The sequence below is a fragment of the Halichoeres trimaculatus genome, unplaced genomic scaffold, assembly GCF_033239565.1.
Source record: "Halichoeres trimaculatus isolate MK-OKI-2021-1 unplaced genomic scaffold, fHalTri1.1 fHalTri1_scaffold_22, whole genome shotgun sequence".
NCBI classification, from domain to species: Eukaryota; Metazoa; Chordata; class Actinopteri; order Labriformes; family Labridae; genus Halichoeres; species Halichoeres trimaculatus.
The window spans coordinates 9,527,502-9,549,186 of NW_027437200.1; the positions used below are offsets into that span (position 1 = coordinate 9,527,502).

Below are 21,685 nucleotides of genomic sequence, written 5' to 3' on the forward strand. Positions count from 1 at the left end.
GCAAATGTACTGTGCTCAGGCACGGTTCACTTCTCTGCTTTGGCACGCTTCCAAGAGGTGTGCTCCTGTGTGGTACACTTCATGAACAGGCACAAGCACACGTACACATCAAGGGCATGACATATTATCCATGACGGATAATTGCTGAGACCATAGACATTATATACGTAGATGCCTCATTGACTGGCGCTGCCTATTGGAGCTGACATAGCTGCTGGCAGCCATCTTGGATGGGTCTCACACACACCCCTCAGTGCGTTTATTATACTGGGAAAGGTGAATGCACAACTATTATGAGCATAACTCAGCAAATTTTTACCCGATTTTCACACGGATACGTTTGTTACAAACAACAGAGATGTACTAATAATACAGGACGTGGTCACACATTTTAATACATTCTTTAAAATTAAAATACTTTTTATTGTGCTATTTTTTGTCGTGCCATTGCACGACAAAAAATAGCACAATAAAAAGTATTTTAATGAGACAGGACAGTGAGACGGACAGACAAAACCTATGAGCAACAGCATTTTTGTGGTCATACATATATACTTGTATTTACATATATATTCACAATGCCAAATTCACACATATTTTCTAATATAATAATAATAGTAATAATAACAATAATAATAATAAGTATTTATTTCAATTACTAGTTAATCGTAGTAAAATTAATAATAACGATGGCAACTTCAGCCACAATAATAATGAAATTAAATTATAAATTAAACTGTAGTATTGATTCTTATGAGAACAAAGATTTTAAAAAATAGATAATAAGTAAAACAACAGTAATATTAATAATTTGTTATAAAGGGAGAAAAGTCATTAAACACTAGCAGCTGCAGTATAATTATAGTAACTGTAAATATAGATATATCATAGTAAATAAAACAAAAAAAGAAAGTATTAAAGAGTCATAAAAATACACAAAGGGTGGAGTAATAACAAGCAGAGGAGGAACAACAACATCATTAGCGGCAGGTGATATGATGGTAGGGGCAGGGAGCGGTTGTCACTGGTGTGGCTGTGGTTGTATGGAGAGAAGCTGTAAAGGGGGCCTCCTCAAGACAGTGTTGGAAATCTTAAAAATGTGAAGAAGAAGAAACACGCTTGAGATAAAGTGAGAGAGTACCAGCTCCTACTGTTAGCATTTTGTCGATAGTCCAACTAACCAAGTTAGTTATAATGACATAAAATGATAAATGGCAAATAAAACAAAATTATTGTGAAGTCTTACTTGTGAAAGGTAATCCCACGTGATCTGCTCTCAATATTGCGCCAGTTACAGCAACCGTAGGCGGCACAAAATACCAGCATAATTAATCACTTTGCTCTCAATCTGTTTGTGTCTGCTGCTGGAATGCAGTGAGGAGACCCATCCAATATGGCGGCGACACCCTATGCGGTTCAGTACGTAATGAGGCGTCTATGTATATATGTCTATGGCTGCGACCGTTCCTCTTGATAATTAATTTAAAAAAGAACTGGCTGAAGTGGACTGTGTCTGACCACAACGACGTAACGTAAGCCTAAAAGCTGCCATGTTCTTTCTGTCGGTTCTGTAAACAGATGCTTCACGATGACCTAGGCGGTGATGACATAAAGATCTCCTAAGTGGTTCGTGGAGCTGGAGGGGCAGGCCTCAAACGCAAAGTTCAATTTATAGCTATGCTCCTGACAGGCTTCTAGAGGGCTGGCCAATCAGAGGGAAGGGGGTTTACCTCTTAAAGAGACAGCAGCTAGAATGAAGCCTTTTAGACAGAGGCTGAAATAAGAGTTTTCTACAACTCAATGGGAGAGGAATAGGATACATAAGAGTAATTCATGTAAGGATACAACAATGGCACTAGATGGATGAAATAAAGACTTACAAGTAAAATACCCCCCTCTTTAATGTCTCTCTATGTCAAGAAAAAGTCACAGGAAAAAGGAGCTCATACATGTGCTGCTGTTATTGTTAAAAGCACCAGCACAAGATTATTTTCAGATCAGTAAAATTACAGATTATGACTTAGAGTTAACTTGTTTATATCTATAGGTCATAACTTATGGCCTGGTTTCATGCACATTGCACTTTCTGCAAGATCAGAAAGAGAAGCAAGAGAAACAGGAGTTGGTGGTCAACTGAGGAAAAGGTTTCCATCACCTTAAAAAGATCAGATGCATAATGATGTGAAACTCCAGCCAAAGGGAGACACTTAGGATAACTTTGAAAAGAATGTCAAAGGTTAATTTAATCCTGAGTAGAAAAAGGCACCAACACTTTATTCAGACTGTTGAAATCCACTCACTCGACCTCAATCTAACCTTTTTCAGGACTTGTAGTCTTCAATGTTTCTTATTTGCTGGAGTAAACTTGTTCTTACGTTTCTGTTTGTTTTGAGACTCATCTTGAGTTGAATCCATCTGAGTTTGAGGGAATTCATTGTTTGCTCTGGGATTGTTGGACGTTCAGGATAATTTCCAATTTGAACCAAACACATTACAATCTTGAGTTTGTACCACAAATATGTACAAAAACAAAGCTGCCCTAGCAACCATGTGTCTCCCAGAAGACTTTGGCTGTTCTTGATGCCTGGGAATGCTCTCAGGTCCCTGTTTATCTATCTCGTATGAAAGATGCTTGTCCCTGTCTCAATAACTGTTCAGATTTATGTCAGTTTCCACAGTCATAAAAGTCCCTATAACTCAGCTCAGATAGACTTAGATTACATCTTCCCATCTGGGATGCATCTATCTGTTTGTGAGGTGATGTGCAGACTTCTCCTCTTGTCTTACTGCAGACTTTGTCAGTGATCTCATTTTCAGCTTTGAGTCTCATCAGGTAATCTATGAAAGGAGCTGTTTCTGCAATTCCTTTCCTAATTTGGATGGAAAATGATGTTTTTTTTTTTTTCTCTGGATAATGTGGAAATACGATGATGTAAAGTCCTGGAGGGATATTAGGTAAGCTGTGATTATTAAAGAAAGCATGTACTGTAGATGTACCTGCCAGACCCTGAGGTTTGCTGTGTCTGTAGTCCTTAGAAACATTCCGACAAAAACAATGAGACAGAGCTCCACCCGATACAGCGTGACGGCAAAAAGTGGAATTCTTAACCAGTCTCGAGGTTGATCCACTATTTTTAATGTCTTTTTGCTATGAGAGGAGCTAAGACTCTAAGAACCAAATTCTTTACCATGAAACTTACAAAAAAAGTGCTTTACAACCAGAAGTTCCAGGAACTTTCAGTCCCATGAACATCTCTTTAAGAGTTGAAGTAGCCCTCTGTCGTCTGTGTTTCCACTGCAGCCTGAAGCCCCATGATGATTATGCAAATCAGACAAACGACACATAAAGAAGCAATAAATGTGACTGCACTACACCTTCAGACCAGCAGAGGCTGTAAGAAAGAGACTGTACAACAAAGATGATGTCCATGAAGAAGAAAGATATCATGGGGTGAAGAGAAGTCTGAGCTGCTGCAGCGTCCAATCAGAGAGAGATATCCCATATGGGGGCGTGTCTGTCAGTAAAAGGACATTTGCAAAGCCAGCTCTTGTGTTTCCTCAATCATAGCTCCTTTGACCAGTCTCCTCCCTCCTCTCACCTCTCTCCTCCGAGCACAGACATCACTTTGGGACAGGGGAGAAAGGAGAGAGGACACTGCAGTTTATCACTTTAAGATGCACCCATGATGTGTGACGCAACAGCTAGTCTGTTAGCATAGAGGAGCTTCAACCTGTACTCGTTTGGATCATGCATTTTTGTTACTGCCTCCAGTGGACGCTGGAGGAACTGCACTTCAGTACTGGCTTCAATACTAGAGACCTGCTGTTGGGCTTATTGTCATCATATACGCACAAGAGGGCGTTTACACATCACTTACATCAGGTAGTTCTGGCAGCTACGTGTCACAGGTAGCTCCCCCTCAAAGATTACTCTAATTAATTGTTATACGACCCTTTATTATGGCGCCATGATAAACTGAAAGAACAACATGATGTGTTGAAGAAGACCTCAAACCAGAGGTCAGGGCCATAAACTCATTTATTGGGGGAATAAATCCAGTAAGCAGTAGACTCATGGACTTCCAATCAACCTGTGTTCTTTTGGCAACCAGTGCATTTGTGAACATTAGAAACAGTGCAGGTTGAAGGGATGTCTTGATGGCAAAACAAGACATTTACTTCATATGAACAGTTGATGCTGTTGAGCCTAACCTTGTTCCGCTCCAGTCCAGCTGGTGGCAGCAATATGCCAGACCCCAATGATAACCAGAAGAAGAAGAAGACGAAGAAGAAAAACCCTCCACCTGAGATCCATGCTCACAATTTTCTAAAATTTGCAGAAGTCTCTCCCAGTATAGCCTTCTCTGTCAGAAAAGTGAGAACGTTGGGTGGGAGATGAATTAACGTGATATTTAGAGACCTACAGCAGAAATTTTGAGTCAGCTTTCTCACTGAGGGTTTTTTTCTGACTATTTCCTTGCTACGCCTGATTTGAGTTGGAAATTTTACCAGCGAGGTTTGACGGAAAAGTTCTGAATGAGTTGAAGAAGTTTGGCTGTTTGCATCCACACATCCTGAAATTTTTCAAAGAGAGCCCTTGAAAATGTTTGGTGTATGTGTGAATACAGTTTTGACTTACAGTGGAGCTAACCAACCTCTTAGCCTGATTTTCACCTTTTTAGTCTCAAAACAAAAACAAGAAGAAGAAGAAGCAAAGCAATAACTTACAGCTCTCCTAGTTTTTGCTCAGTCATCATCTAACTGTATTTTTTTCTGCACATTAGCATGGTTTCAAGGAGCAGAGTACACAGACGTCATACCTCAGATTAGGAAATGGAAATTGTGTGGAATTATAACAGAGGTGCTGATTCATTTCACCTCACCGCCAGACTATGTCTAAACCTGAGTCACCAAATTATGAACCTAAACACGAGCAGAGCGGAATGATCCTGTTTTTTTTTGTCATGCATGGAGAGCTTTGGACTAAACCCCCCCCCCCCCAAAAAAAAAAAAAAAAATCTAAATTCAGTGTGGAGGGGCGTGACAATTTAAACAGAGCAAAGACACTTTAAAAACAAATATCAAAGTACCGAAACAAAGTTTAAGAAAGAAAACTTATACAAAAGAGAGGACAATGAACCTGGCTTTTACCTACACCAGGTGTTTGCAGGAGTGTGTGTTTGTGTGTGCACGGAAAAAATAATCCTGTGGAAACACTGTGGGGAAAAAAAAATCAGTGTTGAGTGGAAAGACACTCATTAAAGCTGTGTGTGTGTGTGTGTGTGTGTGTGTGTGTGTGTGTGTGTGTGTGTGTGTGTGTGTGTGTGTGTGTGTGTGTGTGTGTGTGTGTGTGTGTGTGTGTGTGTGTGTGCTCAGATAGTGTTTGTTTTTAACCTACACACACACTGTGTAGGTCCCATGACACTCTTGTGTCCATGCTGGTCTGATCAGTAAACAGCTCTGCTCCCTGGTCAATAATTACAGAGGTCACGTCATGGAGTAAAGCTCAGAGCAGGTAGGAGTTCATTGTTCTAGCATCAGCTCAGAAACAGAATATCTTTTTTTAATGTATATTTATATAAATATTGTTTTAAACAAAATCTTTGATTGCGCATGAATATAAATGGCTGGTAAAATTGTGGGACAACCCCAGAGGCCTCTGGCTGACACTTACACTGACAGGATGAGGAGGAAAACCCAGAGAATCCTGGCAGGCAGCTCCCATCCCCTGTCCTGTCAGTTTGAGCCTCTAAGGTCTGGGAGGCGCTATAGAGTTCCTCTGGCCAAAGGTCTTTTTAAAAAATCTTTTATATCCAACGCTACCACCATCTTAAATAGGACTAAGTGACAAATCCACAAAATGACCTGAACTGTTTTAATACTGTGCTTTATTTATTTTTCTAACTTGTTTTTACCTCTACTTGTACATTGTGTCTCATATATGTTTTTATGTATGAAATTCTTTGTATTTTAGTGCCGTCTGTCTCTTGTGTTGGTGAGCCAAAGCCAATTTTCCACCTTGGTGGACAATAAAGACATATTCTGTTCTATTCTATTCTAAAGCTTCTAAGATAACAACTAAAAAAAACCTCAACTCTGGCACCCACAAGTGGCAGCATCAAAAACAACATAAACACAAATACGTCACCTGGCTTATCTCTTTTTTTTTTCTCTTTTTTTTTTGCCAGCTGCTACTTTGAACCAACAAAAAAGGCAGATATTGCTGCATAATTAGTTTGTAAAATATCTATTTGCGTAAAAACAGTCATGACTAAGAAGGACTTCCTGTGAAATCCAGAAAAGTTCATAGAACAGCTCAAAATTCTAAATGCAAACTCGGCTCAAGGTGCAAAAGAATAAAATTATTAAATTTGAAAATATTATTGTAAAAGGTCTTTTGTGAATGACTTGTGGAAGCCTACTGGTTGTACATTCACAGCCCACCAGGGGGCCACTGACGACAATTTTGGAACTAACCTTTTTATGAAGAAAAGATTCATTTTTCTAGAACTCGTAATTACAAATTCTAATTTATACCATATTTTGGGGGGGGGGGGTTAAATGATGGGTTGCTAAATCCTCCTGAACTTCTTTTTTAAACTAGGCAGTTAAGATGTTTAATTCTGCTGTAAAGTTGGCCTTCCAGCATGGAATCTAAGGCCCCGTTTACACGGAGACTCCCGCAACAATTCTTCCTTTGCGTTTTCAAAAGCCACCCGCGTTTACATGAGGACGGCGTGAAAACGATCCGCGTTCATACGACTCCAGGAGGAGAAGTCTCCTCTTCTGTTCTTTCTTTTTCTGCCGTTTTGTTGTGTGAGACGGTCGGCAATCCAACCATAACGCGCATTACCGCCACCTACTGGCTCAACTGGAAATGTGGCTGAGCGCGGAGCCTTCACCTGAAACTGCGAGTGCGCATGCAGTGACGTCAGCGTTTCACCCTGAGACGCTCCGCTCTGTGTTTACACAAAGCTGGATGGAGGAGCGGATTCAGATCTTTCCACTCTGGGGAGCGTTTTCAAAAGTTTGCGTTTTCACTGAAAACGCAACGTGGTCTCGTCTAAACGGAAGGCCAAAACGCAACGAAATGTTTGCGGAATCGACCGTTTTCGGCGTCGTGTAAACCAGCCCCAAGTGGATGCTCAAGGAACTGTTTTTTTTTTTTTTTTTTTTTTTAGAAATTCTAGATCAGCTACACTTCTCACCACTTAAGGTCACTATTTGGTTGGATCACGGGTAAAAATTTAACTAAAAAGCTTTCATCTTCAGTTTTTCTCACTGATTTATAAAATACTTTTGCAATCTGCTCCAGATATGCAAATAAATTGGGTTTTATACCTGGAACATCCAACATCTAAGACTTGAATCATTTTAAACTATAGAGGCTTTGTGTGATTTCTGCTACAGTTTTTCACAGTTGTTAACACACAACAATCAATAATTAAGCATGGCTGTCAAGTGTCCTGTTTCAGCCAGGAAACATCCATATTTTACCCCTCTTTCCTGCCGTCCTCCCATATAACTACTTTCCCGTAATTCTCCTGTATTAGAAAAAATAATAATCTTCTGCCTCGGCTCCTTTCACTAACCTCTCAAGAAATGCCACCTGCTGTAGCCTGGTTGGCAGTTGTCGCGAGGTTAAGACAACAGCGGGAACAACAAACCCGGGGAAACAGAGGAGAGAGATTGATGAATGTCAGGAAGAGGGAGAAAAACAAAGAAGTCCTGTAAATATCTTGAAAAATGGGACAGCCAATCTTCTTTCCTAAAGAGGAGCAGGATGGGGCACAGTCATGCGTTCTGTAAGTTTTGTAACTGCGACTTGTAATGTGTTGAATTGAAAGTTGTTTTTTTAGATATCTTGTACTCCTGTCTTAAAATGTAAGGGATACTGGAGCTTGGTTGTGGTGGTGGGACAGCTCACAGCAAGCGCTGCAAAAATTCCCCTTATTTTCAAATCCACAGCTTGACAGGTATGTAATTTGGCACAGTTTGGAAAACCCTCACTTTAAGTACTAATTGCTCGGCCCAATTTGCCACATCTAGACACTCCCTTATCTGCATAAGACTCTGACTTTCCTTCTTTACACTCTGAAGTCAATCACACATCACCTTGTTGTTAAAGCTGTAAACTCAATGGTCAGTTGTTGCACACACACCCCAATTGAAATCTCAAAGCATCAACCCATAACACAGTTCTGCAAACCTCTAAACACCCAGGTCTGGTGAGCAATTTTCAATAAGGAGAACTGCAGCATAAAACGCCCGTGAGCCTCTGCTGTGTTTGGTGAGTTGTTTACTGAACAATGGATGACAACCAGAGAAGGAGAGGGTTAAGAGTGAGAGGAGGAAGAGGAAGAGGAAGAGGAGGAGAGAGAAAAAGACAAGAAGAAGAAGGAGGAGGAGGAGACCTGAGAGTCCAGCCAAACCTCAGCTGTTTCACCGTGACTGGAATCATCAGGGCCTTCAGAGTAGAGAACAGGTACTACAGTAAATCTATATGCCTTGTGTTCTCTACTGTGCAGTAAAACTGAATATCAATAGAATACAGTGTGCTGACAGTATCTGTACTTTGCAGGACTGAAGGACAACATTATCAGGGCGGGAGACAACACATTGTTTCTGGACAGCAAGAGAAAGAAATTGTGAACATGGCGAAGGAAAACAATGCCATCACACTGAAGCAAATCTAAACGAGGATCCTTGCAGACCACGCAATATTTCTGAACATAAAAACAATAAGTCTTTCAACACTAGACCGCATCCTACGTAGAAATAGCATGCGGATGAAGCAAGTGTACCGTGCGCCATTTGACAGGAACACTGAATACATAAAGGATCTCCAGCGAGAGTTTGTGCCTTTAAGTTCCATATACAGTATTCAGCACTGACACACACATGCATCGTGCCTTTGATCAATATAGTTCCTTTTCTACAGTGTCTCTCTGTAGCCCACTGTGCAAGGGAGTAGGGGTGTTTTAAACAAAAGTGTAACCTTTGACTTTTTTTCTTTCTTTCTTTTTTTTTTAAATGTACACAAACACTGTAAATAAAAAAAATGATTTGCTGCCACTTTTGTGACATTTTATGTTTGAAGAAGTGGGTCTACACAGACATTTTCCAAAAAGAAAATTGGGTAATTCTCACGAGTCATTGCCATTCACTTTGTGTGTTGCATTTCTATAATTGGGTTTTATATTTTGCACTTCAGTGTGCTGTGAATGCTTGGTAGTGTGTAGTAAATGCCAAGCTGTGTGTGTCAATTGACTGGTATGTGTGTGTCATTCGAGAATGTGGCTGTGTGTACCAAATGAGAACACGCGTTCCATTTTGTGAACAGTTAAAAGATTTGATGGCAGAGTCATCTTGAAAAGGGAGTGTCAGGTTTGGCCTTTTGTTTGTGAGGTGTTTAAGTTTGTGAAGGAATCTGTTAGTGTTTTGAGAAACGTGTGTTAAGAACTGTGAAAAACTGTAACTTTGACACAATCTTTGTTTGTACGTCTGGTTCCTTACATGACTCTTGATGTCAAGGGGAAGGTGTTGTTGCTATCTGTCAGTCATGAATTTTATCTTCTAATAAACTCTGAAACAAGCAGATAATCAGTCAGGTCACTGTGCGAGGGACTGAACTTCAGTCTGTAAAGCAGAGAGCAAGAACAGACCTTTGACAGGGACACAGATTACTAATGAGGACATGAGTTACATCAGTATTAAATGTCAGGCTAATGATGTTTGACATCTTTAAAAATCCCCCAATCAGTAGATCACACCCTTACTGTCTTCCTCGTCAGTTGAATCTTGCATATTCAAATACTAAACACATTTCTTCCATATTTTTTTTTTTTAAATAGCAAAGGCTCAGGGACAGTTTGAAAGAAATTTCTGATCTATGATTGGACGGCTGAATAAAAGCATGACTTCACATATGTATTAAAATCCAAACTGTAACCTTACTTTTAAAATAAGCTCTGTTGTTGAGGAAACTCCACACCGGTCACAGTGAGATTAAATCACAGCAGCCACCACATTTCAGCGGTATTTTATTAGAGGAAAATAAACACCCCTGCACTCTGTTCCCTCGCTGAGCCCCTGTGCTTTTCGTCTGCTGGGCTAACTGGATTAGCTGCAGCGCAGCAGCCTGCTGATGAATAGTGAGGAGTAGGTGTTAGGTAATGGGTTGAGGCTTCAGCGGGCGCTGACTATCTGTCAGAATGATCATGGCTTAAGGAGGTCTGCTTTGGATGCTGACAGCCAGCTGGGTGGTACGCAGTAGAAGACGGGCAAGCTGGCAGAAACTATACTGGTGAAAGTGGAACGAGGACTACACGTTTAGTTACTCATGTTTATATCACTATATCACAGGATGTTCGATTCAATAAAAGCATAAATAATATAATATAGATCAAGGTATAATAAAAATATGATGCAAATCAAAAGATTTTAATTAGAATATTTTGAGATACAATACAATTCTAAACAAAGGGTTCCAGTTTATACAAGTGATGGGATGTGGTATGATGTAGTAGCAATATGATATACTAACAATACAGTTACAATACACTGCGCTACAATATGATCCAATAAGAAATTAAAGCTGCAAGCAGCTTTAGACGGGTCCTCGGACTCCTGCCGGTCCCTTCTGCCGATTTCACCTCCAACATCCGGGTTTCATCCCTTTCTGGCCCTCTTAGTGCTATAACAGTTGATATCATGTATTATTTCCTCTGCTGAGTCACATGACCAGCTGCACGAAACGCCTAATCAGTGTGTGACATCATCATAGAACTGCAGCAGAGTGAAGGTTGAATTTTCTTTGCAAAAGTTTTGGAAACAACTCCTCACAGAAGCTACAATTTTACCCAAATCTGTGTAAAAAATATGATCTTTTTGTAGGAAATTTTGTCAGCAATCCATACATGACATTTTTAAACCTGTACGTCTTTTACTTTTTTGTCTAGAGGCCCAAATGCAGCAGCCTGCACAGAGCTGAAAACTGTTTTCCCATGTGTTTACATGAAGGGAGCTGGGAGGGCTTCTTTGAGGTTCACTGACTTTGAGGGCTTGCCATTTGAACACCGGGTCCGAAATAACAACTTCCATAAGAACTTTCATAGAGCAGGGTCTAGTCGATCGGGGCATGAAAATATGATGCAAATGGGATGTGATATGATATATTAGCAGTATACCAATACCACTTGTGGTTTCGGAGGAGATAATTTTTGCGGAAAGAGTAAAAATGCAGCCAAATCTTATTTTAAAAGGCAAACTGCCTGCTTCCTGTTCGAGATACGCGAAAAACATCACCTAGCTTCTTGTGCGTATCAATGAGAAGAACATTTTGGTGTTGGTTTCATCTCTGTTCGACATTCCTGCTGGCCGCTGGGGCTGTTTTAGTGTGTTTTTGAGTGCCTAGGTGGCGCTGAAGGGAATATTATGGGATGTTGGGGTTAATGTTTGGCATCATATCAAAATTTTTCGCAGTTGTGGGGTGTGTGCCAATTTTGGCGAGTTTTTGAGCATGTTCAGGGGGTCTAATTAAAGCTCAAAGCGTGGATGGAATAATAATACCTACTATACAATACCTACTGTACAATACAGTGCTGTATGATACTGTATGTCATGAAACATTGATGGTGTGCTGCAATGCCATAAAAGGTGTACTGAAAAGGAGAACTTGTCATGACAAATGAACATGATCTAGTTCAAATTTTGGACCGTGAACTTATTTTACAGTTTTCAAAAATGAGCTTTGAATGTGTACTAGTTCATTTTAATTGGTGTGAGCTAGCTCACACCAATTAGCTAGCTAGCTAGTCCTGGCAAAAGACGATACAGCACGCTGCAATGCAACAAGATGCTATAAGATGCAAAACAATGCGTTGCAATAAGATAAGATCTGATGCAATGTGGTGCATTATGGTATGAAACAATACCATGTGATAAAATATGCTGTTAATTTGATCCAGTGCAATGTGATACAATGTGATGCAGTTAGGATACAATGCAACACAATATGACACAATACAGTTACTGTGTGATATGATATGACAGGGTTAAGACTAATAATGAGACTGTTATTTACAAACCACAGCATAATCTATTGAAGAAGACTTGAAACTAGAGATTAAGACCTAAAGCTCATTTGTAAAATCATGTAAAAAGTGGGCTATATTTTCATTATCACTGGAGACTCCCCCTGCTGGCCATCAGATAAAAAAGCTGTAAGCACTTCTGCAATGGATTTTTTTTTCTTACCCAGATGCAATATCCTAAGAAAACACAGTCCATGCACTGTGACATTTTAAAATTTAACACAGCTCCATCAAAACTGATCTTAAGCAGGTGTTTGGAAGTATTTTTACTTTCTTAAAGTATGTGCACAGTTTAAAGGGACAGGCTCTCAGCTGGATATAAACACTGCAGCCTGAACATTTACTTAAAGATGGAGGGGCTTATAACAGGCCTGGTTTCTCTTTCTGAACTCACGAGTGGAAAACTCTTATTATCAGTGATATACAGCAGGTGTGAGCGAGCTGCCGAGCTCTTCAGGCTAAAACAAGCGGTCTAATAATTTACCGCCCTGCTGTGGACCCGATTCTGTTTATATTCTCCCATTCACAGATTTATCGAGTCAATTTCTCCGCTCACATAAACGCTGAGGCGCCGGCTGGCTGACTCTTCACCTCTGCGGCGGAAATGTGTCCTAGATTCTGCAAATTAGCCGGCCGGTCAGGGCTTGTGCTGACTTCACAGCTCCTGATAGCAATATGGAGGACAGAGTGTGGTTCAGGCTTTGCAGAGGTGTGAGACCAGTGTGAAAACTCAATCACTGTCCTCCTGAGTATCGATCTGAAAACTAGGATAAAAATCTGAACCCTCCAAGTGGTTCCTGTTCAGTCTGCTGGACATGTTGATGAGCTAAATGAAGCATAAAACTGCCACATCTGCTCCCTTCATCACGCCCCCTCCTCCACTTCTCTCTACATCTCATCTCAATTTTTGAGTTTTATTTTTAACCCAAGCATAGCTTTGAATAACTCACATCCTGAAATGGAAATTTTCTGATAAACACAATGGGAACTTGGCTTCATCAGTGTCACCCTGAGAAGGGATAAGTGACTCATGTAACCTCAGAAGAAACAACTGCAGACACATGAAGTGAGGAGAAAACAGGAAGAGGACAAAGAGGACAGAAGACAACAAAGGGAACCAAACACACAGATTTATGCACTCACTTTCTCATCTCCAAACATCCCCTTCAGTACACGCATCTTTGATCTCACTCTATTTTTTCAATTCATTATGTAATGGTTATTTGTAGAGTGATGAAAAGCACATGGCCTCTGCTTACATGTTCCCATTATAAAGCAATAACTTTCATGCAGGACTTGAAGGCCTTATCCAAATCCTCCAAAAGAGCAGGGCCATTAATCACAGCGTTACACCCAGAAGGGTTTCTCCAGCTGAAGAAAGAGCAAATATGGCTGTATAAACAGCTAGTGTTTATATCCAATCAGGGTTAGAAGTGTAGCAAAGCCTTCGTCACTGCAACAGCAGATCATGGTTTCTTCATCAGAAACAGTGCAAATGCTTTCTCTGTTCTGCCAATCTAAAGAATACTTAAAAGTTGTGCTTTCTATATTTTCGCTTTACTTAAGCTGTTGTGACCCAGCCGCAATCCCAAAGGTTTAATACATGAAGCCAATTTTAAACTAACTGACTTGCAGTTCCAAGAATGGCCACTTGAGGTAGCAAAACAGAGTCAGTTTCCTCACACCTTGGACTTAACATCATGCTTAAAGAGTGTGTATTCTGCTTTCCTATACTTTAAACAAGGATATAAAGTAACAATGCTGGTTGCTCAAACTACTCGTGCCGATTTTTAAACCTCTGCATTCTCATAAATTGTAGAAATCCCTTAATCTGTCTGTAAACTGATTAAAATGCTCTGTTCTAAAAATAGTACAAGAAATAGTACCCTGAATTGACTTGCTCCTCATCACATCAGGATCTTCATGATACATCGGAGGGACGGGCCTCAAACACCAATGCCTGCCCACAGCTGTACCCCCAACAAGTCTCCAGCTGTTAACCAATCAGAGGGAAAGGGGTGTGTGGAGCAGGGAGCCTTAAAGTGATACTCCGGGATGGAACAAGTTGGGTCCTATCACAAGGTTTAGGGCAGAAATTACCCCTACGGCAGTGATTTTGTGCAGCAGATGCCCAGGGCGCTCGCACCAAACACCCCCTCCCTGCTCCTCTGCCAGTTTCCTCTGCACTCAGATGGAACCAATTTTTACTTGACCATCGTGTCGTGATGAGAACTAGAGCCTTATTTAGCTGTGTTTTTGTGTGAGGGTAACGAGCTGAAAATTCCCTAAATAAAGCGTGAATGCAGACCTATATCAGATTTTTTTGGTGGGAGTCCGTTTATTTGTGTTTTTGGTCAAGTAAAAAATGGCCCCGTCTGAATGCAAAGGAAACCGGCAGAGGAGCAGGGAGGGGGTGTTTGGTGTGTGCGCCCTGGGCTTCTGCTGCACAAAAATCACTGCTGTAGGGGTAATTTCTGCCCTAAACCTTGTGATAGGATCCAACTTGTTCCACCCCGAAGTATCACATTATAGAAACAGACGCTAAAATGAAGTGTTTTGTATAGAGGCTGAAATAATGGTTTTCTAAAACACTATTGAGAGAAAAAATAACAGGGATTTTAATAAGTGTTGAATAACATTGAGCTACTACAGGGGCACCAGACGGACAGAATGATGACTGAAAATAAGCTCCATACCTGGTCTGTAAAGGCTTGTGTCCCTTGACGGTGTCTTAACATGTTTTCAGCACTTATTTTAAACACAAAACCAACATGTTAGTATTTTTTGAGTGCTCTGCATTCTTAGTTCAAATACGTCCTCCTGCTATCCTTAGCTTCTTACGTTTAAAGGTTTTTAACTTCTGGAACAACAGCTCACTCACTTATGTCTTTTCGCAGCCACCAGCCAATCAGAATCAATAAGGGGCGGGACTTCTAAGATCTACACTCTCAACAACAGGATAAGGTCTCTAACAAGCCAATATTTTTTTTTTTTTTTTTTTTTTGGCATGTTTTCATGTCAAGAGCTGCTGCTAACACCCTGAGACTGAGGTCTTGGGAGTGGTTAGTGTTCAAAAACAAAAAAAAATTCCCAAGTAGACACAGGCCTTGAGCTTTAAGCATAACTGGGGTGTGGCCTCACAGCAGGTGGAAGCAACTAGCTGACAATAAAAGCTGTAGGTGACGCCTGAGGCTTTTATGCTTGAACACCCCGCGTGGCGTCCCTTGGTGTCCATTCCTAAGCTGCAGGGGGCGGTGTATCACAAATGTACATCTACCAGAGAACTAAATGAGGTTCGAATAAGTTTGCCTTTGTTTACAACACATTTACATATCCCTCCAAGTTTTTTTTAACTGATTCCTCTTCTCTGCCAAGAGTGGGCGCAATTTCAAAGCATGAATTATTCACCACCATTATCATGGTGATCTGTGTGAAGAGTTATACAAATTTCTGTATTTCTGCACTTCGACCCCAGTCTTCTGCCATCTTGTCTGCGTGTCTCCGTCCAACAGGTTAGAAATTATTGAGTGTGTGTGGCACAGAAGTTTTCCACGTGAAAAGGACCGTACGAGGGGCTGTAGGTGTGAAAATGACGTCTTTCGTCCGCACAAAGCCTCGCAAACCCAGTGGACACGTCAAGCATAAATCAGCCTTAAGGAATCAACCTCAGAGCTGTAGTGTAGGCATCTTGCCTTTCTTTGTCTCCACTTTTCTGTCTGAATCCATTACTGTCTATGAAAATAAGAGTTCAATATTAAAAGTGCTAAATCTAAAGGCTCAAAACAACAATCCACAAGCCAAAGGGAAACGCAGACCAGGTCCTCTGGCGTGCAACCATTCCTGGGAAAAATCTCTGTGTATAAAGCAGCTAAATGAGCCATCTTGTTTACCAGCCAGACTCTAACTTTAGAAGTACATGCCAATTTAATAACACCAGGAAATGTATTTAAAACCAGGATACACTGAAAAGACACTAGACTCAGTGGGCTCAGTTGGAACCAGACTGCTGGCTATAGCCGTGCAGAGAGCATCAATGGCACATTTGTGGATTTGTCATTCCAAACGTCACATTTCATGTCACATTTGGTCCAGTGAACTTAAATTAAATATTAGCTGGAGCAGCTTTAAGCCACAGACTGAGACTCTGTCACCCGTAAACTGGTAATTGTGGAGCTTCCAGTCACTTTAAAAGCCAAACTCAAACTAAGCTGCTGGACTTTTGATGTAAGAATGAGGATTTATCCATAATATTTTCCAGAGATTTAACAGCCACGCTTCATTTCCCACTAACCCTCTAATTCCTCCACCAAGCACACATCAGAACTGAGCTAAACCAGGCCTTCGTGCTACATGCCATCCACTTCCCCACATCATTTAAAAAGAGCTCTGCAAATAAACATCTCCGATCCTCTGTGGTGAAAACAAAGCGAAAAGGCCCCTCCAGATATTTACGCTGTTCTGATCTGCGGGCCTGATTACAGGACGAGGGGTGAGAGCAGAGAAGAAGAGAAGCAGAGGCCTTATATAGTCAGAACAAACTCATCCTCCAGGTCAAGTGGCCAGAAACAAGGGATGCTGGTTAACAAAAAGGGTAAACTAAATAATTTATGTAACAAGAAGAACAGAAGCTTGTGTGGCTAAAGAAAGAGGTTGTGTTTACTTCTTTACTGAAGTTAAACAGAAAAAGTCCAGTCCATGAAACATCTCAGAGCAAACATTGTCTGCTCCCTCTCACAAACATTTTTAACAGCTGTTGGAGCACAAACCCGTCTTGGAACTTATTTTACAGCTTTGTGTGACTCTAGCATCCCTCGCCAACTTGTCTAAATGTGTATCTGTGAAGTAAACTGTCATTTCTTTACATCCTCTGGAGCAGCCTCTGAGTTTGCTTCTGGTGAGTCTCAGTTTCACTGTAAGAAGTCAAGGTTCAAAAGTAAAAACACTTAAAAAGAAGTCCAACATGTTGTGTTTTTCTTTTAACTTTTTTCTCATTTTTAAAGTCAAACAGTATATCAGCTAAACAACACTTTGAAAGGGGTTGAATTTTCACACTTCAGTATTTTTAGCACTCAGCATCACTAGTGCAAAAAACATCAGCTGTTTTTTCCCCCACTGCACTCTCAGGTGACAATACTTCAGCCTCTGGGGCAAAGTCCCCCTACCCCACCAACCAATCAGATTCAAGTAGAGGCAGGACTTGTGAGATCAGTGCTGTCAACATTAACAGCAAAGTGAAGTAAAACAGGATCACAAGTGTTCCTTTAAAAACAAGATTTGAACAAAATACAAGTCAAGCTTTTTCAGATCAGAGCCGTAACTTCTGAGCTTCTCTTTCCTGCAGATATGTGTTTATCAGGAGACAGAAATACTCTTTAGCTTGCTGCTGATGGGAGCCAGACTGTCATTAAACTGGATTATGTTCTGCTATCTGTTGTGCCAAACTATTTTTCCTAGCAGACACTTAAAACCTTATGACACTGGAGTTGTCAACATCAAAGTTGACAATAGATAGAAAATCAGAACACCTCCCACACTGATGTCCAGTCCTGTGGATAAAAGTTTTTAACAAGACTATTAAGACACCAAGGTTTAGCACAAAGCTTACCGATCATCAAATTATATTTAGACTATCTAACTTGAACTGTTTTGCTGATCTAAGCCTTACTTTAAAATAAAACTGCAGAACAATACTGTTAAAATAATGAAGATTTATCTGCTACAAGTGGGCATGTTGGATCTTTAGCTTTAAGGCATTCACCCTGCTTTAAATCTCTTTGTTTTTGTTTCTTTTGGTATATTTGTATCTCGTGTTTATCACATAATGTTTAATTGGACCAAGATCCAACCTTTCTCTGTGATGCTAAAGCAAACTAGACTAAAACTGAGCTTAAAGTAAGAAAAGTAGCTCAGCAAAGATGCAAAAAGTAAACTGATATTGAACAAAGACAATCTAATTGTATTGAAAATGTATTTGTTCATTTTACCTTTATTGTAACATTTTGTAATGTCTTTTCCTCCTGTTGCTTCTTCTCTCCTTCCTGTCTCTCATCTCTGCTGCCTTTTTATTTTAGTCTTTTGTTGTTCATTTTAAATTCTCCTGAATATTTGTAAAGTCTCAACACACCTGAAAACAAATGGGTTTCAAAGCCCTTTTTAACCTCTTAATTTTAAATGTGTTGAAAAGAAAGAGCTGTTTCCTATAAAAAGCTATTATAATTTCTCTGAAATCCATTCATATAAAGTAACAGAAGTATGACAGAAGTACAGAGTATAAGAAATATTCTTAAAAAATAATCTTCTTGGTGGAAGAAAAAGTTAAATACTATTTCTAAATTTATGAAAATAGCTACAAAAATTCCCAAACTTCAGCCTAAGTAGGGGAAAGCATTGTGAATAATGATACAATCTGTATATTTTCAGTACAAACTTATGCTAAATGTTTGAAATATTCAAGTCAAAAAGGTGCAAAGGGAGCTCAAGCATGTGTGACAGGATGACAAACAGTACAAATACACACAAAACTGACCAGTGTGCCCGCCAAAGTCTCTGCTCCCCTCAGCTGACCCGACATATCCCAACGGTTTTAAAGAAACAGGAGGTCAAAGGTGATGAAGAGTCCCTGGAACCGGTTCAGATTCCGCCTTCAAGTCCCATGACCTTGATGGGACTGATGCCTCAAGAAGCCGGACTGTGGGAGCCAAGACGACTTTTTTTTCTGTTACAGTGACGGCGTGAGTTTGTTTATGTTCGCCTCTGTGGGCGGCACATAAAAAAAAACACCCAGAGGAGGGGTTGCCCAAGTGTGAGAGTTAACACGCTCGGTCTGGGGCTGGTTAAACAATGATAAATAGTTCAGACACAAATGGAGGGAAAAAGAAGCTTTGTCAGAGCTTTTTTCAGCAGCAGTCCTCTTTAAGTTGTGGTTTTGAAACACGCCAGCAACAATTTTCTCTCTGTGCGGTGTAAAGTCTCACTCAGAAGGGATTGCGCTCAGATTGTTCCATTATGCAGCCAATTACAGTAACAGGTCTGCTCAAAAAAACACAAACTCCCACATGAAGAGACACTTTTTGCTTCGTCACTCTCAGGAAAGTGAAAACACACACACACTCACAATCACACACACACACATGGGAAACTCCATTATGGATAGCTGTGGTTGTGGTCTGTCTATTTCAACAGCCCCCATCCTCACTCAAGTTTCGTACTCACCCCATGGCCGCGGTGGAAATTAGTCCTTCTGGCTCTGCAGGGCGACCTCAGCGTTAACGCTCATCCACACACACTGATGGAGTCCAATAAGGGGGTTTCCTCCTCTGGTTTCTCCCCCTTTGTTTTTACCCCCTCTCCCTCCTCTCCTCTGGTTTTGGTGGTATCCTTTTTTGGAACTGGAGCAGGGAAGAGAAAATAAAAAGCAGTGTTATAAAGAGAGAGGGGAAAGCAGAGGCAGGATCATAATAATTGCTCCTCGTATCCCACTCAAGGGATCTTGCCAGCCCCAAGTGATACAACACTTTCTCTCCGCGATCTTCCCTCCTTTCCCCCGGTCCTCCTCCTCCTGAGGCCCAGAGACTGAGCAGGTCTGCAGGGACACTGTCCAAACTGAGTCATCCTGCTTTACCCCAGTGTCTTCCCTTTGTTTATCATCATGTATTTATTCCCAAAAACGTATAACACTTGTAGAGCTTTTGCTGATCTCTAGTTCTATTAATTCAGTTCTGCTAAATGCTGCTAACTTCTACACACTGCACCTTTAAGAAGAGGGACAAGGAGGTATAAAACCCAGAGGTACAAGGATTTTCCAACTCTGCCAACACCTTAATGTCACTGGTCTTAGATCTTAGTGGTCCAACAGGGCCTCATGGGGATGAAAACAGAAAGTTAACTGATCTACAAAATAAAATGTACTCCATTAAAGTTAAATCCAATCCAATCTAAAAAAAAAAAAAAAAAAAAAAAAGACTAGTCCAACCAATCCAACCCAACCCAATCCAGTACAACCACAACCCTATCAAGTCAACTCCAACCCAATGGTTCATAGTTCAGTCCAGTCCGATTCATCACAATCCAATCCAGTCCAGTTTGGTCCAACCCAATTCTCCTCCGTCCACAACAGTTTAAACCAGTTTGCCCCATCATAATCCAGTCCAGTCCAGTCTAACCAACCCATCACATTTTATTCCATTAACACTGGAGTCCAGTCCAGCCAAGTTTTATAAAACCCTACAGTCTAATTCAACCCAGTCATACACACTCAATTGAAATTCATCACAATCCAGCCAAGTCCAGTCCAATACAATCCAGTCATGTTTGATCCTGCCCAATCCACTACATTTCCAACCAATCTAGCAAAGTCTGGTTTAGACTTATCCATTCCATTCCAGTCCAATTGAATTCAATTTCACCCAACCCAACCTAACAAAAACCAATGAAATCCTCCCCGAGTCAAATCCATCACAATGTAATCTGGTCCAGTCTGGTGCAACCTGATCCAGTCCAGTCTAGTCTAATCCAAACCAGCTAAATCCACCACAGTCAAATCCATCACAATTCATCACAATCTAGTCCAGTCCTGTCCAGTCCGTTTATTCATTCATTTTTCAAACGCCTTATCCTGTTCAGGGTCACAGGTGGCTGGAGCCTACACTGAACAGAGCCTACACTGCAAAAACTGAAATCTTATCAAGTGTTTTTGTCTTATTTTCAGTAGAAAATTCCTTTTTAGACTCAGTATGATCAATCTGCCAATGGAACAAGAGAAAAGTTACTTGTATTAAGACATTATTCTAGTCTCAAGGAAATTTTCAAGCAATTTTTTCTTGTTCCATTGGCAGATTTTTTTTACTGGTTACAAGCGATTAAAACCTCATTTTTGTACTCTGATAATTTGAAACAAGACATTTTTCTGGATTGATAAGTTGAAAGTGGCTCATATTGAGTATAATAAAACAATTTTTACTTAAAAAAAAAGACAAAATCCCTTGATAAGATTTCAGTTTTTTGCAGTGTACTCCAGCTGTCCTTGAGTGAGAGGCGGGGTACAACCTGGACTGGTCGCCAGCCAATCACAGGGCTGACACAGAGAGACATCCTTTCACGCACACAATCACGCCTACAGACAATTTAGAGTGATCAATAAACCTGATGAGCGTGTTTTTGGACTGTGGGAGGAAGCCGGAGTACCCTGGGAGAACTCACGCATGCACAGGAAGAACATGCAAACTCCGCACAGAAAGGCCCACCGACCAAGCTGACCTTCTTGCTGTAAGGCTGCAGCGCTAACCGTTGCACCACAGTGCAGCCCCAGTCCCAACCTAATCCTGGTTTTTAAAACCTAATCTGATCCATTTCTTTAGAGTCCAGTCCAGTCTAGTCCAGTGTAGTCCAGCCCAATCCAATCCAGTCCAATCCATTCCAGTCTATCTCAGGTTATTCAGGTTTATGCGCAACTTTGCCATCCAGACAAAGCTTTACCTCACATATTTCTACAAGACAATGACAAACCACATTCTGCACAGATTACAAGAGCATGGCTTTTTAGGTACTTCAGTTGATCTGTCTGCAGTGGAAAAAGTGTCACCTGTCCAGAA

General features: G+C 40.7%; 1 protein-coding gene across 1 annotated transcript in view; it reads right to left on the bottom strand.

The window, feature by feature from the left end:
* The window catches only part of pde5ab (phosphodiesterase 5A, cGMP-specific, b), a 94,345-nt gene extending 74,775 nt beyond the window's left edge, over window positions 1–19,570 (bottom strand). Inside the window, exon 1 of the mRNA XM_074661784.1 lies at window positions 19,308–19,570. Within this exon, the coding sequence (XP_074517885.1) occupies window positions 19,308–19,312 (5 nt within the window). The 5' untranslated portion in view covers window positions 19,313–19,570. The remainder of the gene's footprint in view (window positions 1–19,307) is intronic.
* Window positions 19,571–21,685: the final 2,115 nt, after the last annotated feature.